At 46.0% G+C, this 21,546-nt stretch overlaps 1 protein-coding gene across 1 annotated transcript in view; it reads left to right on the top strand.

The window, feature by feature from the left end:
* The window catches only part of LOC129384455 (uncharacterized), a 58,461-nt gene extending 39,953 nt beyond the window's left edge, over positions 1–18,508 (top strand). Inside the window, exons 6-11 of the mRNA XM_055069902.2 lie at positions 1,216–1,344; positions 1,432–1,588; positions 5,858–6,115; positions 16,078–16,281; positions 18,003–18,149; positions 18,491–18,508. Coding sequence (XP_054925877.2) covers positions 1,216–1,344; positions 1,432–1,588; positions 5,858–6,115; positions 16,078–16,281; positions 18,003–18,149; positions 18,491–18,508 — 913 coding nt within the window. The remainder of the gene's footprint in view (positions 1–1,215; positions 1,345–1,431; positions 1,589–5,857; positions 6,116–16,077; positions 16,282–18,002; positions 18,150–18,490) is intronic.
* Positions 18,509–21,546: the final 3,038 nt, after the last annotated feature.

Genomic DNA, 21,546 nt, shown 5'->3' with positions numbered 1-21,546 from the left:
GTTTAAATTATTATTTTAATAATGTAATATTTTAGACGCCTTGCTAAGCCTACAAACTTTCTTTTTGCATGTTCAACTGGTAACCTTACTCCCGCGGACCGAGTACACACAGCAGAGCTTGTTCTGAATCAGAGGTAGAGGACCACTGTGCAAGCCACTTGTACTCGCAGTTTCAGATCAGCCATTCAAGGAAAGTCGCGATATAAATCCGCATTTGCGCCAGAACTGCTCAGAAGACAGCGCAAGCCACGTGTAGAGCCGCTGCTGACAAATAAGCTGCGTTGAGTGCGGCCGTTTATGAGAGCGCTGAGGGCGGCCACATATCCACATTCAGGGAGAAGTGAAGCCACGACGGGAAATATGTCATATATTAGGATAGCCGCAATGAAAAAAAAATTAAGCACGGCGTACACAGGCATAGTGGAACACGGCATGGCCACGTGAGCGGAAACAACCGGACCGTACTAATATTGCCGAATTTGGAGTGTAATTGCACGATTATCTGAAATACGCATACTAATAATGCGTATTTCACTACGCATTAGTAGTGAAACGCATATTATACGCATCTCACTAATGCGCCTGCAGTTCGAACTAGTGGCTTGTTCCGCGTTGGTGCACTGGCTATTTACTGTAATCCATATGCCTGACATTTCCATCCTCGCTCAACTGGGAACATAAAGACGTTGGCTTTGCTACATAAAGCATAAGGAAATCAAAGGAGCATTTTTACCTGCTGGTTAATGTTTGTATTTTATGTTGTCCTATCATCTCCAGAATGGTGCTTAGCATCTTTATGCATTGTGTTTCCTGCCTTTGCCTTATTTTCTTATTTGTCTTCACGTTGGAGATTTTACGTTCGCTTAATCTACTAAACATTTCTTGAAAGTATGCAGGTAATGAATAATTGCCTTCGTTGTACTTATAATGAGAGTGTACTTTATATTTGCTTATTTTTTTACTTCCTTTGTTACCGTCTTCCGCTAGCGTACATTTGTACACATCTGGTCTGTAAAAACCACTGTCATTCACGTGGGCCCTCAGGCACCTTCAAGTGGTTTCCAACTTTTTTTTCCCAGAGGGACCCCAAACTAATTGAAGTGTTATAATAATAAGATAGCTGCACTGACTGCTGATTGACAGCGCAGCTTTTTGTGTTTCGTTACGCTTTCCTCCTCTCAAAGCTAATCTCGACTCTTATTCGACAAAATGCAGCGCCTCCTGCGGATGCAAGCGTCGCTTTCTGTTCGGCCTCTTTCGCGTCTTATGGCGCGACTTGCTGTGGATTGTCAGCTCCGGCATCGCGTACTATCTCGTCGTCATCGGAAGGGCCATGGTGCTGGAGTGAGTACAGAGTTCGTTATCCGCAGACTTCGTATTTGAGGCTCGGATAGGTCCCTGAACTCCTCCGATATCGTTCACTCATTTCAGGTCTCTCATTGCGGGAACGTCGAACATGGCGTGCATGGTGCTACTGTTTGCGATATCGTGCCTCGCTGACGGAGCTCTCACCTGCTACATGAACCACAATGCCCTCCGGTTCACAGAGAGAGTACAGGTGCTGACTCAGGGCGCTATTCTCCGAAGGGTAAGGAAGAGCGAAAATATTTTATGCTTTGTCTGTCCTCAAAAAGTGTGCTGTTGCTTCCCACTACCAGCCGGACATTGGCAATACAAACGTGCCACATTCAATTTGAACGCATTTATTTCAAAGAATCAGAGAGCGAGAGCAAGGCTGTGGTGCAAGCTTGCTAACTCTGGATGACATCGCGGTCTCCTTACTTACATACTCAGAAAAAGAAAGCATTTTTTTCCAAGCGATCGACAGGAAACTACACGCTGTCTGCGGTACCATCATGCGCACGCTGATTTTCTAATCGTATTGTGCCATTCAGCACGCTTCCACTGTGAAACGCATTGTTGTATACCTTAGCATAGATTCAATTTATTTTAGAGGGAACAGATACTTGGTATGATTCGGAGGGTATCTAATAGAAACCGAGGCCTTAAAGAGGACGTTGCCATGCGCTTGGTACGCGCGTTCGTCGTGTCGCGGGTTACCTATTCCGCACCGTATCTCCAGTTGACGAAGGCGAATAGGGACACCCTAAACACGATTCTTCGTAAGGCAACGAAACAAGCAATGGGCATGCCCATTTACTCGTCCACTCAAAAACTGCTAGACATGGGCGCCCACAACACGGTGGAGGAGCTCATCGAAGCCCACCTCTCTAATCAGAGAATCCGGCTCAGTCACACGGAACACTGACGAGCCGTCCTACGCAAAATAGGATGGCAGATCGAGCCAGTACCCATAAAAACTGGAAAACGATCATTCAGACAAAACCCCTCCCCGCAACATTTCTTTTTTTTTTTATGGGGTTTTACGTGCCAAAACCACTTTCTGATTATGAGGCACGCCGTAGTGGAGGACTCCGGAAATTTCGACCACCTGGGGTTCTTTAACGTGCACCTAAATCTAAGTACACGGGTGTTTTCGCATTTCGCCCCCATCGAAATGCGGCCGCCGTGGCCGGGATTCGTCCCCGCAACATGACGCCGGGCAAGGACGACGAGAGGCGCACCGCGCGAGCTAAAGCCCTAGCCCGGAAGCTGGAAGAGAACCCCAGGGTCCTCTACGCGGACGCCTCGCTCCGACAACACAGTGACCGTGCAGCGGTGGTGGTTACATCAAAAGACAGGCTGATCGTCAGCGCGTCCCTGAAGACAACAGACGCCCCAGTTGCCGAAGAAGCGGCCGTGGCCCCCGCACTCGCACAGCCGAGCGTGGACACCGTAGTCACGGACTCAAAGACAGCCTAAAGAAGCTTCCGCAGGGGGGTAATCTCCTCCGCGGCCCGAGCCATTTTAGCCAAGCACAAGCCTCCGGGAAGAGCCATAGAGCTTGTGTGGGTCCCGGCTCACTCGCAGGTAGCAGGTAACACCATCGCCGACTACCATGCCCGAGAAATGTCAATCCGGGCCGAGCACGAGCCGGAAGAGCTACGGCACCCGGTTACCAGCTTTCGGGACATTACCCGGATGTACCGAGAGGAAAGGTGCAGACTGCCAGAACCGCACCCCAAACTCACCAGGCAACAACAGACGATCCTGCGTCGAGCGCAGGCGGGATCGCTTGCGCATCCCGTACTCATGAACCGCATGTACCCTGCGGAATACGATATCCTCTGTCCTTTTTGCAGAAGAGAAAAGGGCACCCTGCCGCACGTCTTGGCAGAGTGCACAGAACTCAAGACCCCCCCTCCTCCCCTTCCCACCAACACCCCCAATCCCCAACCCCTTGAGCGATGGGAGACCTTGTTATCCAGCCCCGCCCTACCGATTCAGCTCGCACTGACGGACAGGGGCCTGGAGCTGCTGAAAACATATGGGTCCCGTAACTAGGGAACCACCCCGTCTGGTGCCTGCGTGCACCACCGATTTATTTCGGACGCAGCAAATGTTGCTTCATCATCATCATTATTTTATAGGCCCTGTGCTTTTAAAGTGTGTGTTAGTGTTGCTTTTGGTAAACTCCACTATTTCTGTCCTTATTACCTGTCAGCCATAATAAAAGAGAATGGAGCTGCACAGCAACATTGTGACGATAACAAAAATCGAACAAGAAGAAAGAAAACGTAATTACTGCTTGAAGCTTCTGTTCGAATTGATTGTAAACTGTGGAAAGAACAGATAATTTAAACATTCATCAGTGTCGATATACGTAAGCGTAGAGTCACAGCTGCAATACTCCAGCCTGGCAGAATGGTCCCTGCTTTGCTACAACTAAGACTGCGAAAAACAGACACACAGCTGTAGCTGCACACCACATCACCCTGCTTTAAATAAATTTATAGGAAACATTAATTATAAACTGAAATTGTTTAAAGCAAAGCACTGCGGATTTTATTTCCATCTTTATGTCTGTTTTTTCTGGCCCTCTGAGTTCTAGTAAAGCAGTTCCTGCAGGCTCCAGCATTCATTACAGTCAGAGGCATAACCTTAAAGCTGCAGCTTTGGTTGTTTACTTCCACCGGCTTTGGAGAACCGGTGCGGCACCGTTTTTCAGCGGGGACAAGGACGAGAGGCGACAGGAAACAGCCAAATGCATACGACCGCCCGGTTTGGTAGGCTCATGTGTGGCATCATAATCTGCTAGGAGAAGAGGCACCCGCTAGATAGGAGACATTCAGGGTGCACCTGAGCGCTATATATACGTAAACGTGTATTGTGGTTCATTCCAATTTTTCTGGTTGTGGTTATTGTACTTTTATTTTGTTGCAAAAGCGTTATAGGGGCACTTCACCTATTTTGCAGGTATCTAAAAAGAATTATGGGCTGGTCCTAAAGGTAATTAATACTACCAAAGGAAGTCCAGTCTAACACAGCGCCACAAAGCGCTAGCTGTTGCGAGAGAAGAATGCGAGAAATCGTCACGTGACACACGCGACGTACGTTTCACAAAGCGAATTGGGCACCAGACAAACGTGAATGTGCACGATCGTGGCATAATGGTTCGTGCAGCGGGCTACTGTGCTGGAAGGCAGCAGTACGGTTGTAAACGCGAGAGCCTTTTCGCAGCAGACTTCGTCGCCGGCGGCGCATGAGGCTTGAGACACCTCTCGAGGTTTTCCATTTCCTCTCGTACCCATACAACGTCTTTCCTGTTGGCGTCTGTGTGCCACCCAGTGTAGCAGACGACGTCACACCAATGCCCGAAACAGCCGTCAACATCGGTCTCAGCATCGCTCAGTTGTTTATTTATAACATTATAGGTGAGCTTCACTTGCATTGGGGGCATCTAACAGAAAACTGGAGGTGTGTTTAGCCTATGTGAGCTCAACACGGTATGCAGGAAACTGCAAATTTGTAAGAAATACGAAGCAAACCAACGTCGCACTTATAAATTACAGTGTAACGTCACCCGCGGCACAGCGCGTGCAGCTATCCAGAAGCCACATTCACCTGAATTTATGTATGTTGTAGCATACTTAGTGGTGCTAAGTACGGGCCAACGTTTTTATTCTAGTTGCTGAGTGAGGGTATGTATTGAAACTTTTTCATATCTAAAGCATACACATTGAGGTGTGCGTAACGTATGAATGACTTCCACTGTTATCTTCAGCAACAGTGAATTGGCCCATTATACTTTATTTCTACGAAACTATTACACAAAATACCCGTTTGAATCTTGTTTAGTTACCAAATTAGTATTTTTTATCGTGACATTTGCAGAGTTACGTGGTAAATTGACAATATCATCATCAAAGTTATGCTCATCGCAAGACGCTCTAAGCAATACAGTTGCACTTGTCTTGCGCCGGCGTGCTCCGCACCACGCTTGCAAGTTTTCTAGTGCCATCACACCACGTTATCTGCCGTCCTTGATCATTGGCGCCTATTCTTAATATTTTATCTCTATTACTAAGCTCAGTTTATCACAAGAAGTAGAACAGAAGGGCTTGAATATTTGTTAAATGCAATGAGGTCAACAGACTGTTAAGCCAAGGTATACATAGGAAAAATACCTCTGGTATCATTTGAAATATATAACAAATAGAAGTGATAATACATGTAAAACTGATGAGCTCAATTTAGAAAGCACGGCGAGGTTCAGGAATACCCAACGACTCTCCCAACTCAACGAATACCCAACGAATACCCAACGACTCTATCACTAGCGTGACATTCAGCATCTATCAATCCATGCTCATCTGCAACAGTCTTCTATGACTTTCGCGGGTTCATTCATTATCTCATTACACACAAAACAGTAACCGCTGAACGCATTCATCTCGGTTCATGCAGATCATGCCACCATCGAGATCTTAACCTCATGCCTTCTGCATGAATGCAGGTGTTGAACTACTCTCCAGTTGCACGTGCTACGACTTCCTCTGGATACATTGTGTCCGTCATGGGTGTTGACTGCACCATTCTCGCGTTCAGCGCCCAGCTCATTCTGCTACCTCTGTCCGGCCTGCTCACCTTGCCAATCGTCATCTACATGCTGACCACTCGAGTGGGTATGGGTCCAGGATTGAGCTGTGGGTCTGTGCTACTGGCCGCGCTGATTGGATTTTGGATCGCAGTGATGTCGTATTACAGCCTCCAGGTGAGTTTTCTTTTAACGTTTTTATTAAGGTCAGGTTTCTCAGGACAAATTTGCAATTCGTTCACCGAGCAATAATCCCCATAAGTAACCTTCAAGCACTGAATACATGAATGTACTAGGTTCTCGCAGTGATAGATATCCATTTCATTGCGTTGCTACAAGAAAGGTCAAAACCATCAAATACGGCCTTTAAAAACATATATCCTAGATAGCCATTAAGGTGCCACTTGAAATATTGCGCTTCTGTCATTACGAAGCAGCGGGGAGCAGCTGATGGAATTTTCTAATCAACTTAAATATGCAAGCGAATCCTTCGGTACATGGTTCACTTTAATTCGGAACCATTATGAGAAGCTACAGCTCTTACGCGTCTAAAAACTATTTGGATGGCTCTGCGGTATCAATGATCTGTCTTATGAAAGCCACCAACATAAACTTCAACGCAAGCCACCGGACAACATCTGCAGGTTCGGAGCTCGCTGCTGTTCGTTGCGTACTATCTGTGATTCGTGAGGAACGTTTGTGTTTGTTCAGTGAATCCAAGGCAGCGCCACATTGTTTCTTTTATCCTCACGCTGTGGATCGTGCGAACAATAAATTCTAGAAAGTAAACTGCACTTCTCCGAGCAAGGACACCACATCACATTGGAGTGGCTTCCAAGCCACTGTGCTATAATGGACAGAGACAATGCCTACGAAGCTTCTCGATTTGCTCAAGCAGAGAGTAATGCCGCTGTCGAGAGCAGGTGCAGCGGTGACACTTTGTGTGTTTGTTAAAGTCCACATGAAGCACACACAGGTTCTAGCACACACGTTTGCGTCGATTTGAACCCGCTCTTCGACTCCGTCCTTCATCCAGACTATGAAGAACCGACACAACAGTGCTACATTGCCGACGGTGACCTGGCGTAGCTTTTACAAGATTTTTTACGCTAACACTTGAGTGGCCGACGTGCTGCTTGTCGCAACCAGCAGCGATGAAGCTATCCGTCATATATTTCGCCATCGTCCTCACTACAGTTCGCATAAGTCTCGTGACCTTGATAGACTCTCTTTGGTCGAGCAGCCTATACGTTGATACTCACGAAAATTTTCCACCACAAACTTTTTTCCCGTGCTTTTTCTTGCATTTTCCGTTATTCTTTCAGTCTTTCTTTTTTTTTCTCCCTTGCCGTCTGCCTAGTGTTGGGTAGGAAATCAGAAATCTTTCTTGTGGTTATGTCCCGACGTTTCCAATCTCATTGGTTTCTCTCAATCTATTTTCAATTAACTACCAGGTGACGCTGATGACATGCGTCGATGAATTTGCATGCTATCTTGCCTACATGATGAATCACTTGCTAAAAGCCTGTGAATAGGGAGAAACATAAGGACGATCAAGAAAGATTGGCTCCCGCTCTCGACATCGGTTTCTACCAGTTAATCAGAGTGTACCCTTGATTAGATTACGCAATTCAGCGCAAAATACCGAGAAGATTACGGGGACACCAGGTTTTCTACGGTAGGTGGACGTTTCGCCATTTTAAGATACTTTTTCGAGCCGACCACGCCACCGCCGCCCTCGGCCGTGTGGTGTTTGAGTATGGCGACTGGAAGCGAGCTAGACATGGAAGTCATGATGGAAGGGGAGTACCTGCCTCTGGACGAGTGTGCCGAAGAGTACGGATGGCAGGCAGCAGTCTCTACGCAAATTTTCACCAGATCCGGCGTTGGCGGGAATTCAGCCGGAGCTAGGCCTCATATGTCTACGTCGCCTGGAACATTCGAGAACGGTAGTCGAGTCAAGAGCAGGGTGTCCAGGGCGACCCGCATGCCATACATACCCAAAGGTTACTTTAAGAACATACGCCGACCACGTGGCAGACTAAATATTAGCACCATTCGTTCCACCAAGATAGCTAAAGTCATCGTTGAAGCAGTCGCTCTGAGCTCAGACCACATTCTGTCAGACAGTATGCGCCCGAGCGTCCACAAAACCTAATTATCACGAGTACGCCGGAACGAGAGCATGCTAAGAAGTATTCCAGAATAAAGTCAATTAACCTGGAAGGATGCAGCTTTGAAATCAATGCATATCAGGCTGCACCACACAGTACCTGCAAAGGAGTGATAAGGAACGCAGATGGTCCGGTGGAGTGGGAGAAGAACATAGTCAATCAAAGAAACTCTTTGGCGCTCGTCGCTAAAGGAATCCACAATACCGGTACGGTGATGATTGCTGTCGATGTGCACAAGGTTCCGAATTTTGTTAGATACAGCCCGGTTCTTGTAAGGTAATCATTATACAATAGGTCGACGTGTGCTGCGCTGTTGGTCGGCGCGGTCACAGAGCTGACGTGTGCCCGTCTCCAGAAGGGACAATATGCAGAGGCTGTGGCGCAGAGAATCCGACTGAGGAGCATGAGTGCCAACACAGGTGTGAACTGTGTGGTGGTTTACACTCAACGGTGGACAAAATGAGTAAACAGCACTATGCGACTCCATGCGTGGTTCGAAAACTTAGAAACGAAAGAGCAATACCAACCAACGTCAACGAGGACAAGAACGACCCGCTGCCAAGATCAAGATCCCGCGGCAGGTGCACATTGTTCCACGGGAAGAAGCGTCTCATGTTCGGCAGGTCAGTTCCAGGGAAAGAAGAAGCAGGTCAATGTTCCAGGGGAAGAAGCATGTTCAGATCTCAAACGAGATCATGATCCCAATCCAGGGCGCGTTCCGGATCAAGAGATTGGAGTCAACCGGTCGTATTGAAACTCGAAGAAGGAAGCAACTGTTCCTCGTGGGCCGACAAATTCAAGGGACCAGCCATAACGGATAAGACGACGCCTCACCTGGACACCAATAAAACAAGACTTGCCCGGGCCGATGACGCGCGTGCCGATCCGGTAAGTGCCATGCTTTGTGACCCACCCCCAGAGCAAAGTAGGGACCGTGAGATAGAAAGACTTAAGAAAGAGAATGCGTAACTAAAAGAAATGAGTCAGGACCTGATTGGAGATATAGCGGCAATAAGGAGACTCTTAAGCATCGCTAAACAAGCAGAAAATAAAGATACTACTAATACAAACAAAGAAACCCCGGTCCCCGAGCCTGCTGGTGAGGGACCCATGTTAGCCAAGCATGTGGCTGTTGAAAGTAAGCTCAAGAACACTGAAACACAGATGTAGGAAATCAAACAAGCGCTGGCGTCTTTCCGAGACACCATGCATGTGCTTATGGACAGTGTTTCACAGTTGACAACGAGTGTAGGTCAAATACGGACGGCACTGAATGATCCCAAGGAGGGGTTAAATGCTTTTGGTGAAAGAATTAAAACACTGGAAGTGATGACCATGTCCATGAATGTATGAGAACAGTGCGGTTCATCATTCCTCAGAGCTACATAAATTCCCAGGCGGGGGAGATGAATATGCGATGTGGCTCACACTTAGTGGGAATTTCGAATATGGCAGTGGAATTGGCAGTGGAGAGAATATGTCAGTGCACAACGCAGCGTACGCACATCAAACATGACTTGGGCATCATGTACAAAAACCTAGAGTGCCTCATGGCTGAGGTTGTAGTACCAACTTCACACAAAAATCAAAGGAACAAGAGCTTATTCGTACTCAACATGTACAGCAGTCGGAAACACCACAAACAACACTCCAAGAGAATATCCGAAAAGGCTACTAATCTAGCTGGAAGTAGAGCTCTTATTATATTAGGTGACTTTAATACAGCCCACTAGCTACGGGGATACGTTACGACGAATGCCAAGGGCACATCCTACCCAGGTAGGCAATTCTGTCTGCGCAGACACAACACCTGACCTTACGTTCATTAAGAACACAGAGCATGTGTCCTAGACTAACCCAAACATAAATTTTGGCAGCGATCATTAGGTAATAGAAGTCAAACTGGAAGTTAAGAAAGGCCGAGCTCGAGAAATTGAGGAAGTAGACTTGGACCTTTTTGGCAAGGACCCAAAGTGGAAAAAAAACCCAAACTCAAACTCAGAGGCTGGTGTGGGGACACCAGAAGGGACATCAAAACCGCGTCCAAAATGATTGTTACAGACACTAATGTGGAGGCAATGGAATCAGAACTTGCCCGCTTCATAGAGGCCGAGGAAGCCGTAACCCGAAGGTGGCGGGCCCAAAGGCAAAATCGTGGGCTGAGAAAAAGAAGCACAGAACTTAACAAACAAATCAAACAACACTGTAACACACTCTGCAAGAAACAGTTCGATCAATTTTGTGAGTCAATCGATGGGCAAGTAACGAACGGCAAGGAGTCGAAACTCAACAAGCATCTGCTGGATGAACAAGGCACTAAAGCCAACCAAAGACATAGCCTTGCCATAGCTACACACATGGTCGTTAAGGATCAGCCCATCGAAGCAGTCACCAAGCAACTAACTGACAAATACCTACCAGTTAGAAATGAGCAGGACCAACCGCTTCCATCAGAACACAGGGTAGCCCCTCAACGTGAACTCGACGAACCCTCCACCACATCTTGAAATCCGCAAGGTGCTGAGTGAAATAAATCGAGAGTCAGCCCCTGGTTCTGATGGAGTAAAAAACAGATCACTCAGCGACCTCGATGAGCCGTCAATTGAATCAGTAACAGCCTCTATCAATGAAGCATGGAGCTCAGGCGAAGTCCCAGAAAAACGGAAAACCACGCAAGCTATACTAATACCGAAACTGGATCAACTACAAGCTTGGAGAACTTAAGGCCAATATCACTTACATCATGCGTGGGAAAGGTCGCTGAACATGCAATCCTTAATAGGCTAAAATATCATTTAGAGGACAATATTGTGACACTCACAACATACTGGGTTTTAGGTCTGCACTTTCCATGCAGGATGCAATGGTGCAAATCAAACGCCACATACTTGACTGATATTTTAGAGATATCCAGGCTGTATGTATAACTACATTAAATCCTTTCTCCAAGCACGCACGGCAAGGATAAAGGTCGCAGAAACAATCGTCACTCAGAGCGCATACATAGACGAGGGACAAGAAAAGGCCGACGAAGACAAGCGCTGACTTCCAACTGATTTTTATTTTTGGAATGAAACATATATATATATATATATATATATATATATATATATATATATATATATATATATATATATATATATATATATATATAGAGAGAGAGAGAGAGAGAGAGAGAGAGATAGAGAGAGAGAGAGAGAGAGAGAGAGACCAAGACAAAAGCGCCCCTTACAAAGCATCAACCCGACCTGAGAATGCATTCAAAATACATGACCTAGGACGAACGAGACTGCATGTGCGACCTCAGAAAAACCAGTTCTTTTTCTGCTAATGCAATTGATGGCTTGCTAACTGAATCACCATCGGCGATCGCTGCTGCTTCGTTGATAAGTCGGGTGCATTCATTAGCATTATGAAACATCGTTCCAGCACTTGGATTATATTGCGCGACAAAAAACGACACGTCCGTGTCGTTTTTTGTCGCGCAATATCATTTCAGTAATGGATTACCAACTTGCGCGGAATGCTGCTCTCATCGTTCCAGCGCACAATTGAACACCAACGAGAAGAGAAAGACAACACGAACGCAGGCGCTCGTGTTGTCTTTTTCTTCTCGTCCGTGTTCAATTGAGCGCTGGAACGATGTTTCATAATGCTAATCACAACCAGCTAGCCCAGCTGTCCATACTTAGCATTCATTAGAATGTCTGGCTAAGATAGTGGTTTGTTCAAAAAGCGGGATACAGCCGCATTGTGCGCAATGAACACCTGGCTGGAAACCCCTCCCGACCTTTGCGCACTTTATTGCTGTGTTCTTGTAGCCTAACGTTAAGACATCTACCTGCCTGCCCTACGTAAGACCGACCGCATTTCGAAGGTATTTTATACACAACACCTTTCGAACAAACTGTATACTTTTTTCTGTGATTAATACTGCAAATCCTACGTTCCTTGGCAACAGGATTGGTTCTGACACAAAGCTGGGCAAGTTTTTTTCGGAGCAGAGAATACAACGTGGATACCTGCTTATTGTCCTATTTTCTTAAGTTTGTGGGAGATTCCATGAATGTACGGGATAACAGCTGTTCTGTTTCTTCGATCATGTACCTGAGGCTCAAAGCTGTGAGAATCGGTGCTAAACTTACTACGCAAGTTCTCCGAGACTGGGACAAGACAAGAAGGTTTCTCGGGTACCCTGCCGCCCTCAACCGAGCTATCTGCGAACTGAAACTAGGTTCTATCAAATGATAACAGGATTTCGTTAGTGCAATATGCAAACAAGCCTGAACGATACCTCTCGTAATGAGTTTTGAATGAGCGGATGCATAGGATAACAGAGGCTTGTTGGCTCGCGGCTCGTACAACGAGCATACATGTTGCCGGGTAAAAGATAACTTCAAATCTAAAAACCTGAGTGACCCATTCACCTGAAGCTCATGTGTGAGTGTGAACGGACATAAGCATTCTTCAAACAGATCTAACGTTTGACGAACAGAGGTCGCCACACAGCTGTCCTCAATATTAAACTGAACCAAAAAATCATCGACATAACGAAATGCTTTTTCGATTTTTGTGTTGCCCATTCGTGACATGACGTTCCTGTCTAGGTACGCCAAAAATAAATCGCTCAACAATGGAGCGATACATGACCCCATACATATCCCGCTTTTTTGAAGAAAAACATTTCCATTCCATTCGGCAAACGTTGAGGAAAGGTACAGTTGAAGCAATTTCATAAAGTCTGAAACACATTCACTCTGGAAGGCAGCGTCACCAAAACTACTAATGGCTTCTCCGACAACAACCAGGAGCGCCTGATGCGGAATAGAATGAAACAGTAACGTGAAGGACTCGTACAGGACGTGCTGACTGAAGGGATCTGGATGCTTAAGGAATACTTTAGACCCACTGGACTAAGGTGCTCTCAACATAAATGGGAGTTGCTACTTCATAGACGAGAAAAAGGGGGAAGGTCTAAGGGCTGAAAGCCTCTATCGGTAAGTGATATGCACCTACTAATAGAAAATGGTGTCAATTATACCCAGAGTTAGCGCGATCAGTGTACTAGGCTTTTTCATTGATGCAAACGTTGAGAACCATACGGAGCTCAACAAAATCACCCTTACAATGGATAACGCGAGAAAGTATGATCAGACGCCGGGCAGGAAGACACAAGGACATGAAAGAAGATAACCTCATCAGGTTAATCAGCTCTTTTGTACTCTGTCATATATTATACACCACCGCCATGTACAACTGGATGCTGGTTAAGCTCAAGAAGCTTGATGCGGCGATCAAGAAGCTAGCTAAAAGTGCGTCGGGGCTTTATATTCGAACCAGCACTGAAAATTTGCTAAAGTTAGGAATACTCAATAGACGTCACGAAGATTGCGAAGGCTCAAGAAATATCACAAATAGCGAGACTATCTACAACCAGCACGTGAAGATCAGTCCTAGACAAGATCATGATCAACCTCATTACGGATCCAGAACAGAGCACTAGAGTTCATCAAAAATTCCTAGACGTAATTGTCGCACCGCTACCCCGGAATATACAACCAACACATAACTTCACCAAGAGGGTTGCACGAGTCAGGGCCTTAATCAAGAAAATATTTGTTCAAAATCAAGAAAAATGTTTTGTTGATCCGGCTGCCTACAAGGATCGAACTAAGTTCGCGGCGGCGGTAATAGATCACCAGGGCAAACGCACCAACTACACCACGGTTTACACCAGCAAACCTGAAGTCGCTGAACAAGTTGCCATTACATTGGCACTAACAGACGATAGAAAAACAGAAACATATAATGACACAAAATCGGCTATTAGAGCTTTCAACAGGGCCAAGATTGCCCTACAGGCAGTGAGGATAATTACCACAAGACAAACAAATGTTACACATTACATTTATTCGTTCCCGGCGCACCTTTGTTCACTTGATGACATTCCCGTCAATCCAAATGAATCGGCCAACAGCTTCGCCCGCGATCTTACAGACCAGGCCGCAGTTACATATGGCTTTGATTCTGCTGGATTGGAGAAACTACAAGCGAGCTACGCTCATGACATAGAATGAAATTACAAAACATTACTATATGGAAGGAAGGGAGTTTGCACCCCCTCACTATAGACTAAACAGAGCATAAGCAGTTACACTTAGGCAATCACAAACACAGTCATATTATTCAGCTGCACAAATCATGGTGTAATTTACCATCCATACATGAATATATGCAATGAGTGCAAAAAGGAGATATGCACGCTTGAACATATGCTCTGGGAGTGTGGGTTGCTCGGCCCAAGCATTTCCCGGGATCGGCTTTTAGGAACGATTAAATCCCAGGATCACATCCCTCAAGTCCTGGCTGTCCAGTGCGCGCGTGAGAGGGCTAGGAGGTTTGACCTCCCGGTCCCAACACGGGATTAGTCAGGAAGATGGCAACACGTTCTACAGAAGCTCAATAAAGTTTTTACTCCCTCTTCCTCCTCCACAAAAGTTAATGATCAAGACCAGAGGGGCTCGACATTGCCTGCTACGCTTAATTTACGTATGCGGTTTAAAGGGTGTTCCACATTCGCAGCCATGGCCACGAACCACTTTAGCTAGCAACTCTGTACTGTTAGTCTTTATACAATCTCACAGGAAACTAGATGCAAAGAGGTCGGCCACGGTAACCTCATCCGTAAAGCACGTAACGCGGACGATACGGATTGAGTTCACATTTGTGGCAATGCCAAATTTCTACTTTCATCTCCCTTTTCTCGCAGGGCCTGCTGTGATTTGTCGCACGTCGCAACGGCCGAAGCAGACAGCGCTCTCCTAGTGTAATATCCTGCACTCGTCGCGATTCCGAGAGCAAGCTGGCAAGAAATGGCTAGAAGCTGCCACACAAGCACGACAGCACGCGCATGCACAATTCCATGTCTCGACCCCGGGCGCTTGCTTCGTCAGAGGGTGCAACTGTGCTGTTTGGCATGTGCTCAGATTTCCCACAATGTTGTGTCACACCTGTACATCATTGGTATGCAGTAAAACAGTCGGTGTACTGATGCTAATAGAGTAGGCAATGTCGCTTACATGAGGTTGGCAGTGAACATTTGTTCGGAAAGAGCGTCAAAGTTGAGCGTCGTTGCCATAGTTGTAGCACCCTAATAAACTTATCACAGCCTTTTGCGTCGTTTAAAAACGCAGTAGAACGCACTCAATAAATTGACGCTTTCTTCCGCGATGGTTTTCACCGTGGAAGAAAGAAATAAGAGGAGGGAGCATACCGCAACGCGATTGAAGCCGGAATCTGTTTGGCCAGGGGTGGCCCCTCACGCGATCGCTCGCCAAAGTGCGCGGGTTTTGGTGTTCCCGCTCTGCAGGCAGAGCAACCGCAGGGTAGCTGAACAAGCGCACACTGATTAAAAACTACTCCCATAACTACTGGGAACCAAACGTCGCAGCAAATCTCGATTCTTGCTCCGTGATTTGAAAGCAAGATGTCACGTGTTGGGCCACCACTGTGGCTTCACGGCGTGTTCATTTTCCAAGGCTGGCTGCATGACGTAATGCTCCCTCCTATATTTTTTCTTCCGCCATGGGCTTCACGGGGCATGACGTAACACCGGGCTCGCGTTTCACAAAGGCCTGCAATTTAAGTAAGTCTGAAAAAAAATGCACTCTAGGCTGCGAGAAGTTGACGAGCATAAAACAGGTGCAATACTTCGGTACTCAAGTAAAACTCTTGCTTGGGCTAGTTGGTTCATTCTTGAAGAAGTAAAGGCAAGGCGCAGAAGACCAGGACTCAAGAAGAAGAACGGAAACGACAGGACCGGTCCTGTCGTTTGTGTTCTTCTTCTTGAGTCCTGGTCTTCTGCGCCTTGCCTTTACTTCTTCAAGCAATACTTCGGGCGGACTGCTTTTCCTAATGCCGATGAAATGCCTCTTACATTGCTCTTCGCTCTTATCCCCTTTGCAGCGGCGCAGCATGAAACTTCGTGACGACCGGCTGAAGTGCATGCTCGACCTGCTCAGTTCCATACGAACCGTGAAGATGTATGCGTGGGAACAAAGTCACCTTGACTCCCTAAAACGCCTGAGGGAAAGAGAGTTGAGGCACGTTCTCAAAGTCAACGTTATCAATGGAACTGTGGACGCTGTCTACAGTGCACTGAGTTCTTTGGTGAGACAATTCTGCAGCGGTGTAGCCTATAGTTTCGGTTTCCGTCAGCTCGAGCACCACATGGCACGGAGGAACGGGGACCATAGTATCCTTCAGCAAATATACATACTTGAACGCAGCTAAACAGCACAGAAAGACACTCATATTATTTGTGAGCCGCAAATGCGTCCTTTCTTAAGCCACTCATGGCTAAATTAAAAGCTCGGCGCAGAAGCGAGCGCTTTAGAAAACCTGGGGACTTCACTGGTTCACCAAATCACTGGAACACCCAACGCACGGCTTGGATGTATAGCCAATCCAGTTTCCAGTGGGCACTGAATGCTCTGCGCCTGATTTAAACGCAATATCGCACATACTGCTGCTTCTGAAAACGGTCACTACTTTTCTGTCAGCGATTTTACTAATCATCAAGGACTCACTGCTTTTTCAGTCTAACTACTGCCGTCGTCCACGGCTTCCGTGCTCTATGTTGGCAGACAAGGGCCAATCAAGCTAATTAAAGATTTTGCATGTGGTTATGCACACAAGGCGCTATAACTGGATCATATTTTGCTCGAGACGGCCTGAAGTGAGTAGAGATTCAAGGAATATTCGCAGGTATTTGCCCCCAGCGCGTAGGTATCGCTTAAATATCTGCGCGCAGCAGATCATTTCACTGTGCCTTCGAGAGCATAGCGCGTCTGCATTTTAGAAATAAAGATGGTTAGCGACGTTAATGCCAGTAGCAATATTTTGTAAAGCATGCGTGCAGTTAGTGATGATGTCACTTATATTGTTACGGCGTCATGATGATTGAAATTAATGGGCATCCCGTCTGGTCAAGAAGTAGATTGATATTCGAAACAAAATAAACAGAACGCCAACCAAAATAGTTTTGTTAAAGAGGTGGGCTGTTCAGCTTCCACACAGCGTAAGCCTTGTTCATTTAATGCGTTCCATTTTATTTCCTTCAAGACCCCACGAGGGGGCATTAATAAGGGGTGGAATCAGCAAAAGGAATCATGAATAACACTGCCACCTGTGTTTATATACAAAGGGCATTTAAATTTTCAACAATTGATGATGCACAGATGATGTCAACGTTATGTTGGGGAAAGCCGTTCCAATCTTTAGCAGCATGCGGAAAGAAGGAACAGAAAAAGTAACAGTTTCGACACCTGGGCGAAAATCTTGAAGGGCAGGCCTGGTGCTGTGAGAAATTCACGATGCTGGTATGATGTAAGGTGCACGATTGAGTGAGGAGTGATACTTTTGGTACAGCAATACGGTGGCTATGCGACAGAGCTGAAACACTGACGCTTATGAGGTTAACATGATGCGGATCCTATATGGCGGATGCATACTCTAGTTTAGGCCGAACGACTGCCTTGTAAGCAAGCAATTTCACTAGATGTGGGGCGAGTCGAAGATGACATTTAAGAAATCCCAATGTTTTGTTCGCTGATGATATCACGTTAGTGACATGTCGGTTCCATGTTAAGTCATCAGATAATGTGATGCGTAAGTATTTGAAAGACCATAGGAATTCTACGGACTCGTTGGTGACTTAGTACTGAGAAGCGTGAATCTTGCGTTGACGGGTAATGGAAATATTCACTCGGCAAAAATGTAGTGAAGAAGCCTAATGAACTAAAATTGAACTGGAACTGAAGTATTGTGAACGTGTACGGTGAACAGTATATTTTACAATGGTCGGTAAGAAAGAGTCTTGTTTTTCGCAGTTGATCATCATAATGTACGGGTCACTGGCTCTTCTGGACCCGACTCGGCTGTTGACCGCTTCCGAGGCATTCTCTTGTATCTACCTCCTATCACTGATCGAAGGTTTCTGTGCTACATTGACGATCGCCATGAGGACAATAAATGCGGTGAGTGTTGCCATTACAGTTGTCATTATTGGGCAATAGTAGTGAAAGCCTCCGCTGATTGGATCACTTTGCCCAATCCGCCATTATTTGAGGCACTGCAACCTTCACCCCCACAAAAGTTTTAATTCGCAATCCTCGCAATGTGATGCATTTTTACCACTGCGCTAACATTGTGAGACCTTCCCTGGAAATATACGCAAAAACCTATACTTTACTGCAGGGTACGTCATGTGATATAAATATGAAGTGCCATTCGATAACTGCGTTTGAATGTACAAGTATATTTTAGCTACCATAAACATACATTCTATTGGTCACTGTTTATACCTACCGCTGCACAGGAGTCAACACTGAACTAGGCTTATTCCGCAGATTTGGGCATGGTATAAGGTGGGCCGATCCCACAGATAATCTAATCCGTGTCCGCGTGTATCACGTTGGCAGTATGCTGGGGATTTCCGCATTTTGCTGATTTCCTAGGAACACAACGTGCGAAGGTTGGCAAAGCTGACAGTTAATCCTATCTTGCTTCAGCCGCTCCCATCCTAGTCTCATATTAGTAAAATCTCGCCACGTAATCCTCGTAGGCCCTATGCTGCTCTTCTCACCTGAAGAACCAACTTAGCAGTTGGGCAACAACGCGAATGTCTCAGAAGGGAAAACTTCAAAGTGTATAAAGTCAATATTTTCTGGAATGCCTTAAGGCGTTTGCATGCGTTTCGTTCTGACATCTCTTCTCCGCCTAACTTTTCAAATACAAAGACGGCCTTGGCGGGTTACCTCCCCTTTTCGGTATCGGGTATGTTTCTAGACCCTTTCGTTGGCTGATCCCGGCATAGTGCAGTCTATAAATGTGGGTCGATATGCTAAGTATGCGCCCCTGGGGCAATTCATTGTCGTGATTTGCAGGATACATATATGTAATTATCCGACGGCTGGATTCGAACATAAGACATGTATAGCACAGAAGCCTCATACTGTAACCATTACGCTACGGATGCTTTACGTTACCAGTGCTATCATATGACACACTCTAGCACACTACGACAAATGGCGTGTTACCACAAGAGTGAAGAGAAAGTAAAGTCATTCCAGAAGAAATTTATCTTGTCTGCAGTTCAGAACTCTGGCCACATTGCTCTGTCAAATGTGCTTTTTCTGCAGTCTAGCGTAACGTAGAATATGTTATCATTTCGCTAAATACTGTCGGCTTCATTTGTTTCAGTAACGTCGAAGGCGCTGCTTTTAATATAAACTTTTATTTTTTTTCTCGGTGGCAAATATATGAGCAAAAGAAGAACACGTCGGAGGATATCTTCAAAGAACCTGGCTCAGAGCTATGTGGCGAGAGCTTGACGAAGAGCTATATTTAAAAATGTCTTCTCGAAAACGTGACCTTCTTGCCATTTCTATATTTCTATATTGTGAAATAATTATCGATCATTTGCATGCGCCAGTAACATCTTTTTTTCTTTAATACCGGTTACCTTAGAACCGCATCTGTGCTATCTCGCAACTGTCTTGCAACTACGCCATTCTCAAACGTTTTGTCTTTGCAAAAGAATGCATTAGTTATTGCTCTAATAACAACTCTACCACTGGTCTAACTCATCAGCCAGACCTCCATTTTGTAGATGCTGGGTGCACTACTTGGGCCTACTAGTTGTATTTAGATGCTAAAGAAACACCGGTGCACTCCATCCCTTAGCATCATCGTTTCACAGCCCTGCAACGCAAAGCTTACACTCTTAAACGAAATTACACCATTTTGGTCACATCTTGCCACACAACGATACTCGTCTTCTGTCTTGTCCACATTTTTTTTCTTTGAAGCTGCGAGCCTTGTACTTCCAAGTCACAAATGGCTTGCGCGTTAACAGCGTGACATAGCATTCTCGCCAGAAAAGTAGCGAGCGCAGCGTTTTGAAGGAAGGAAACGGAAGCAAGACATATAACGAATATTGTTGTGTGGCAAGATACGACCGAAAGGGTGTACATTTGTTTAGGAGTGTACGAGTGTGAGTGTAATGTCACATGCAGCGGTGGCGTAGACTTAGAGTATCGGCCTCGCGTGCAAAAGGAGCGTGGTTCGAATCCCGGTGCCACGCAATTTTCCACCGGATTAAAAAAAATTCGCGTGTTGATAAAATTGCATAAACAGGCCTGGAGTGCAGCCTGATCCCGGTGACCAGAACCGGTAACGCACTTCCTCACCAGAGCAGGGTTGGCCACCCTGGTGCAGTACTTGGCCACAACCTCCTATATGAATACAACAATCAAACCCCGGCCCCTCAGTCCCCGGCAGCTGCGAAGCAACTGAGCACTGCGGCGGTCAGACCTGCGACGCAGCAGAGGGTGCTAAGAATCCCTGGTTCCGGACAGGCCGCCATTGGAATCTGAACCTGGCAACGTTTAACGCTATAACGTTATCTAATGAGGCGAGTCTAGCAGTGTTATTAGAAGGATTAGGGGCAGTAAATGGGATATAATAAGGCTCAGTGAAGTTAGGAGGAAGAAAGCAGCACATACAGTGTTAAAAAGCGGGCATGTCCTGTGCTACCGAGGCTTATAGGAGAGGCGAGAACTAGGAGTCGGATTCCTGATTCATAAGGTTATAGTGGGTAATATATATATATATATATATATATATGTATTGTAAAGGAGATTTATTAGGGTTCGTAGCGACCGCCGGTTCTACGATGCACCAAGCAGTTCCCGAGGTCGAGCTTCTGCTGCGCGCTTGATGCTGCCGATGCTGCTGACCCAGGGCGCACGTTCATTATCTTCCTTACAATATATATATATATATACACGGATATATATATATATATATATATATATATATATAGATAGATATAGCTGGTGAAAGGTGCAAATTGATGGTCGCACAGGTCTACGCCCCTACATCCTGTCATGATGACCAGGAAGTCGAAAGCTTCTATGAAGATGTGGAATCGGCGACGGGTACAGTCAAAACAAAATACACTATACTGATGCGCGACTTCAATTCCAGGGTAGGCAAGAAGCAGGCTCGAGGCAAGTCAGTGGGGAATGTGGCATAGGCTCTAGGAATAACAGGGGAGAGTTATTATTAGAGTTTGCAGAACAGAATAATATGCGGATAATGAATACCTTCTTCCGCAAGCGGGATAGCCGAAAGTGGACGAGAAGGAGTCCGAATGGCGAGACTATAAATTAAATAGATTTTATGCTCTGCATTAACCCTTACATCATACAAGATGTGGACGTACTCGGCAAAGTGCGCTGCAGTGACCATAGGATGATAAGAACTCGAATTAGCACAGACGTGAGGACAGAACGGAAGAAACTGGTATATAACAAGCCCATCAGTGAGTTAGCGGTGAGAGGGAAAATAGATCAATTCCGGATCAAGCTA

This window comes from Dermacentor andersoni, chromosome 9, assembly GCF_023375885.2.
Source record: "Dermacentor andersoni chromosome 9, qqDerAnde1_hic_scaffold, whole genome shotgun sequence".
Taxonomy (NCBI): domain Eukaryota; kingdom Metazoa; phylum Arthropoda; class Arachnida; order Ixodida; family Ixodidae; genus Dermacentor; species Dermacentor andersoni.
The sequence above is the reverse complement of the archived record's forward strand: the minus strand, read 5'-3'. Positions and strand labels throughout refer to the sequence as shown.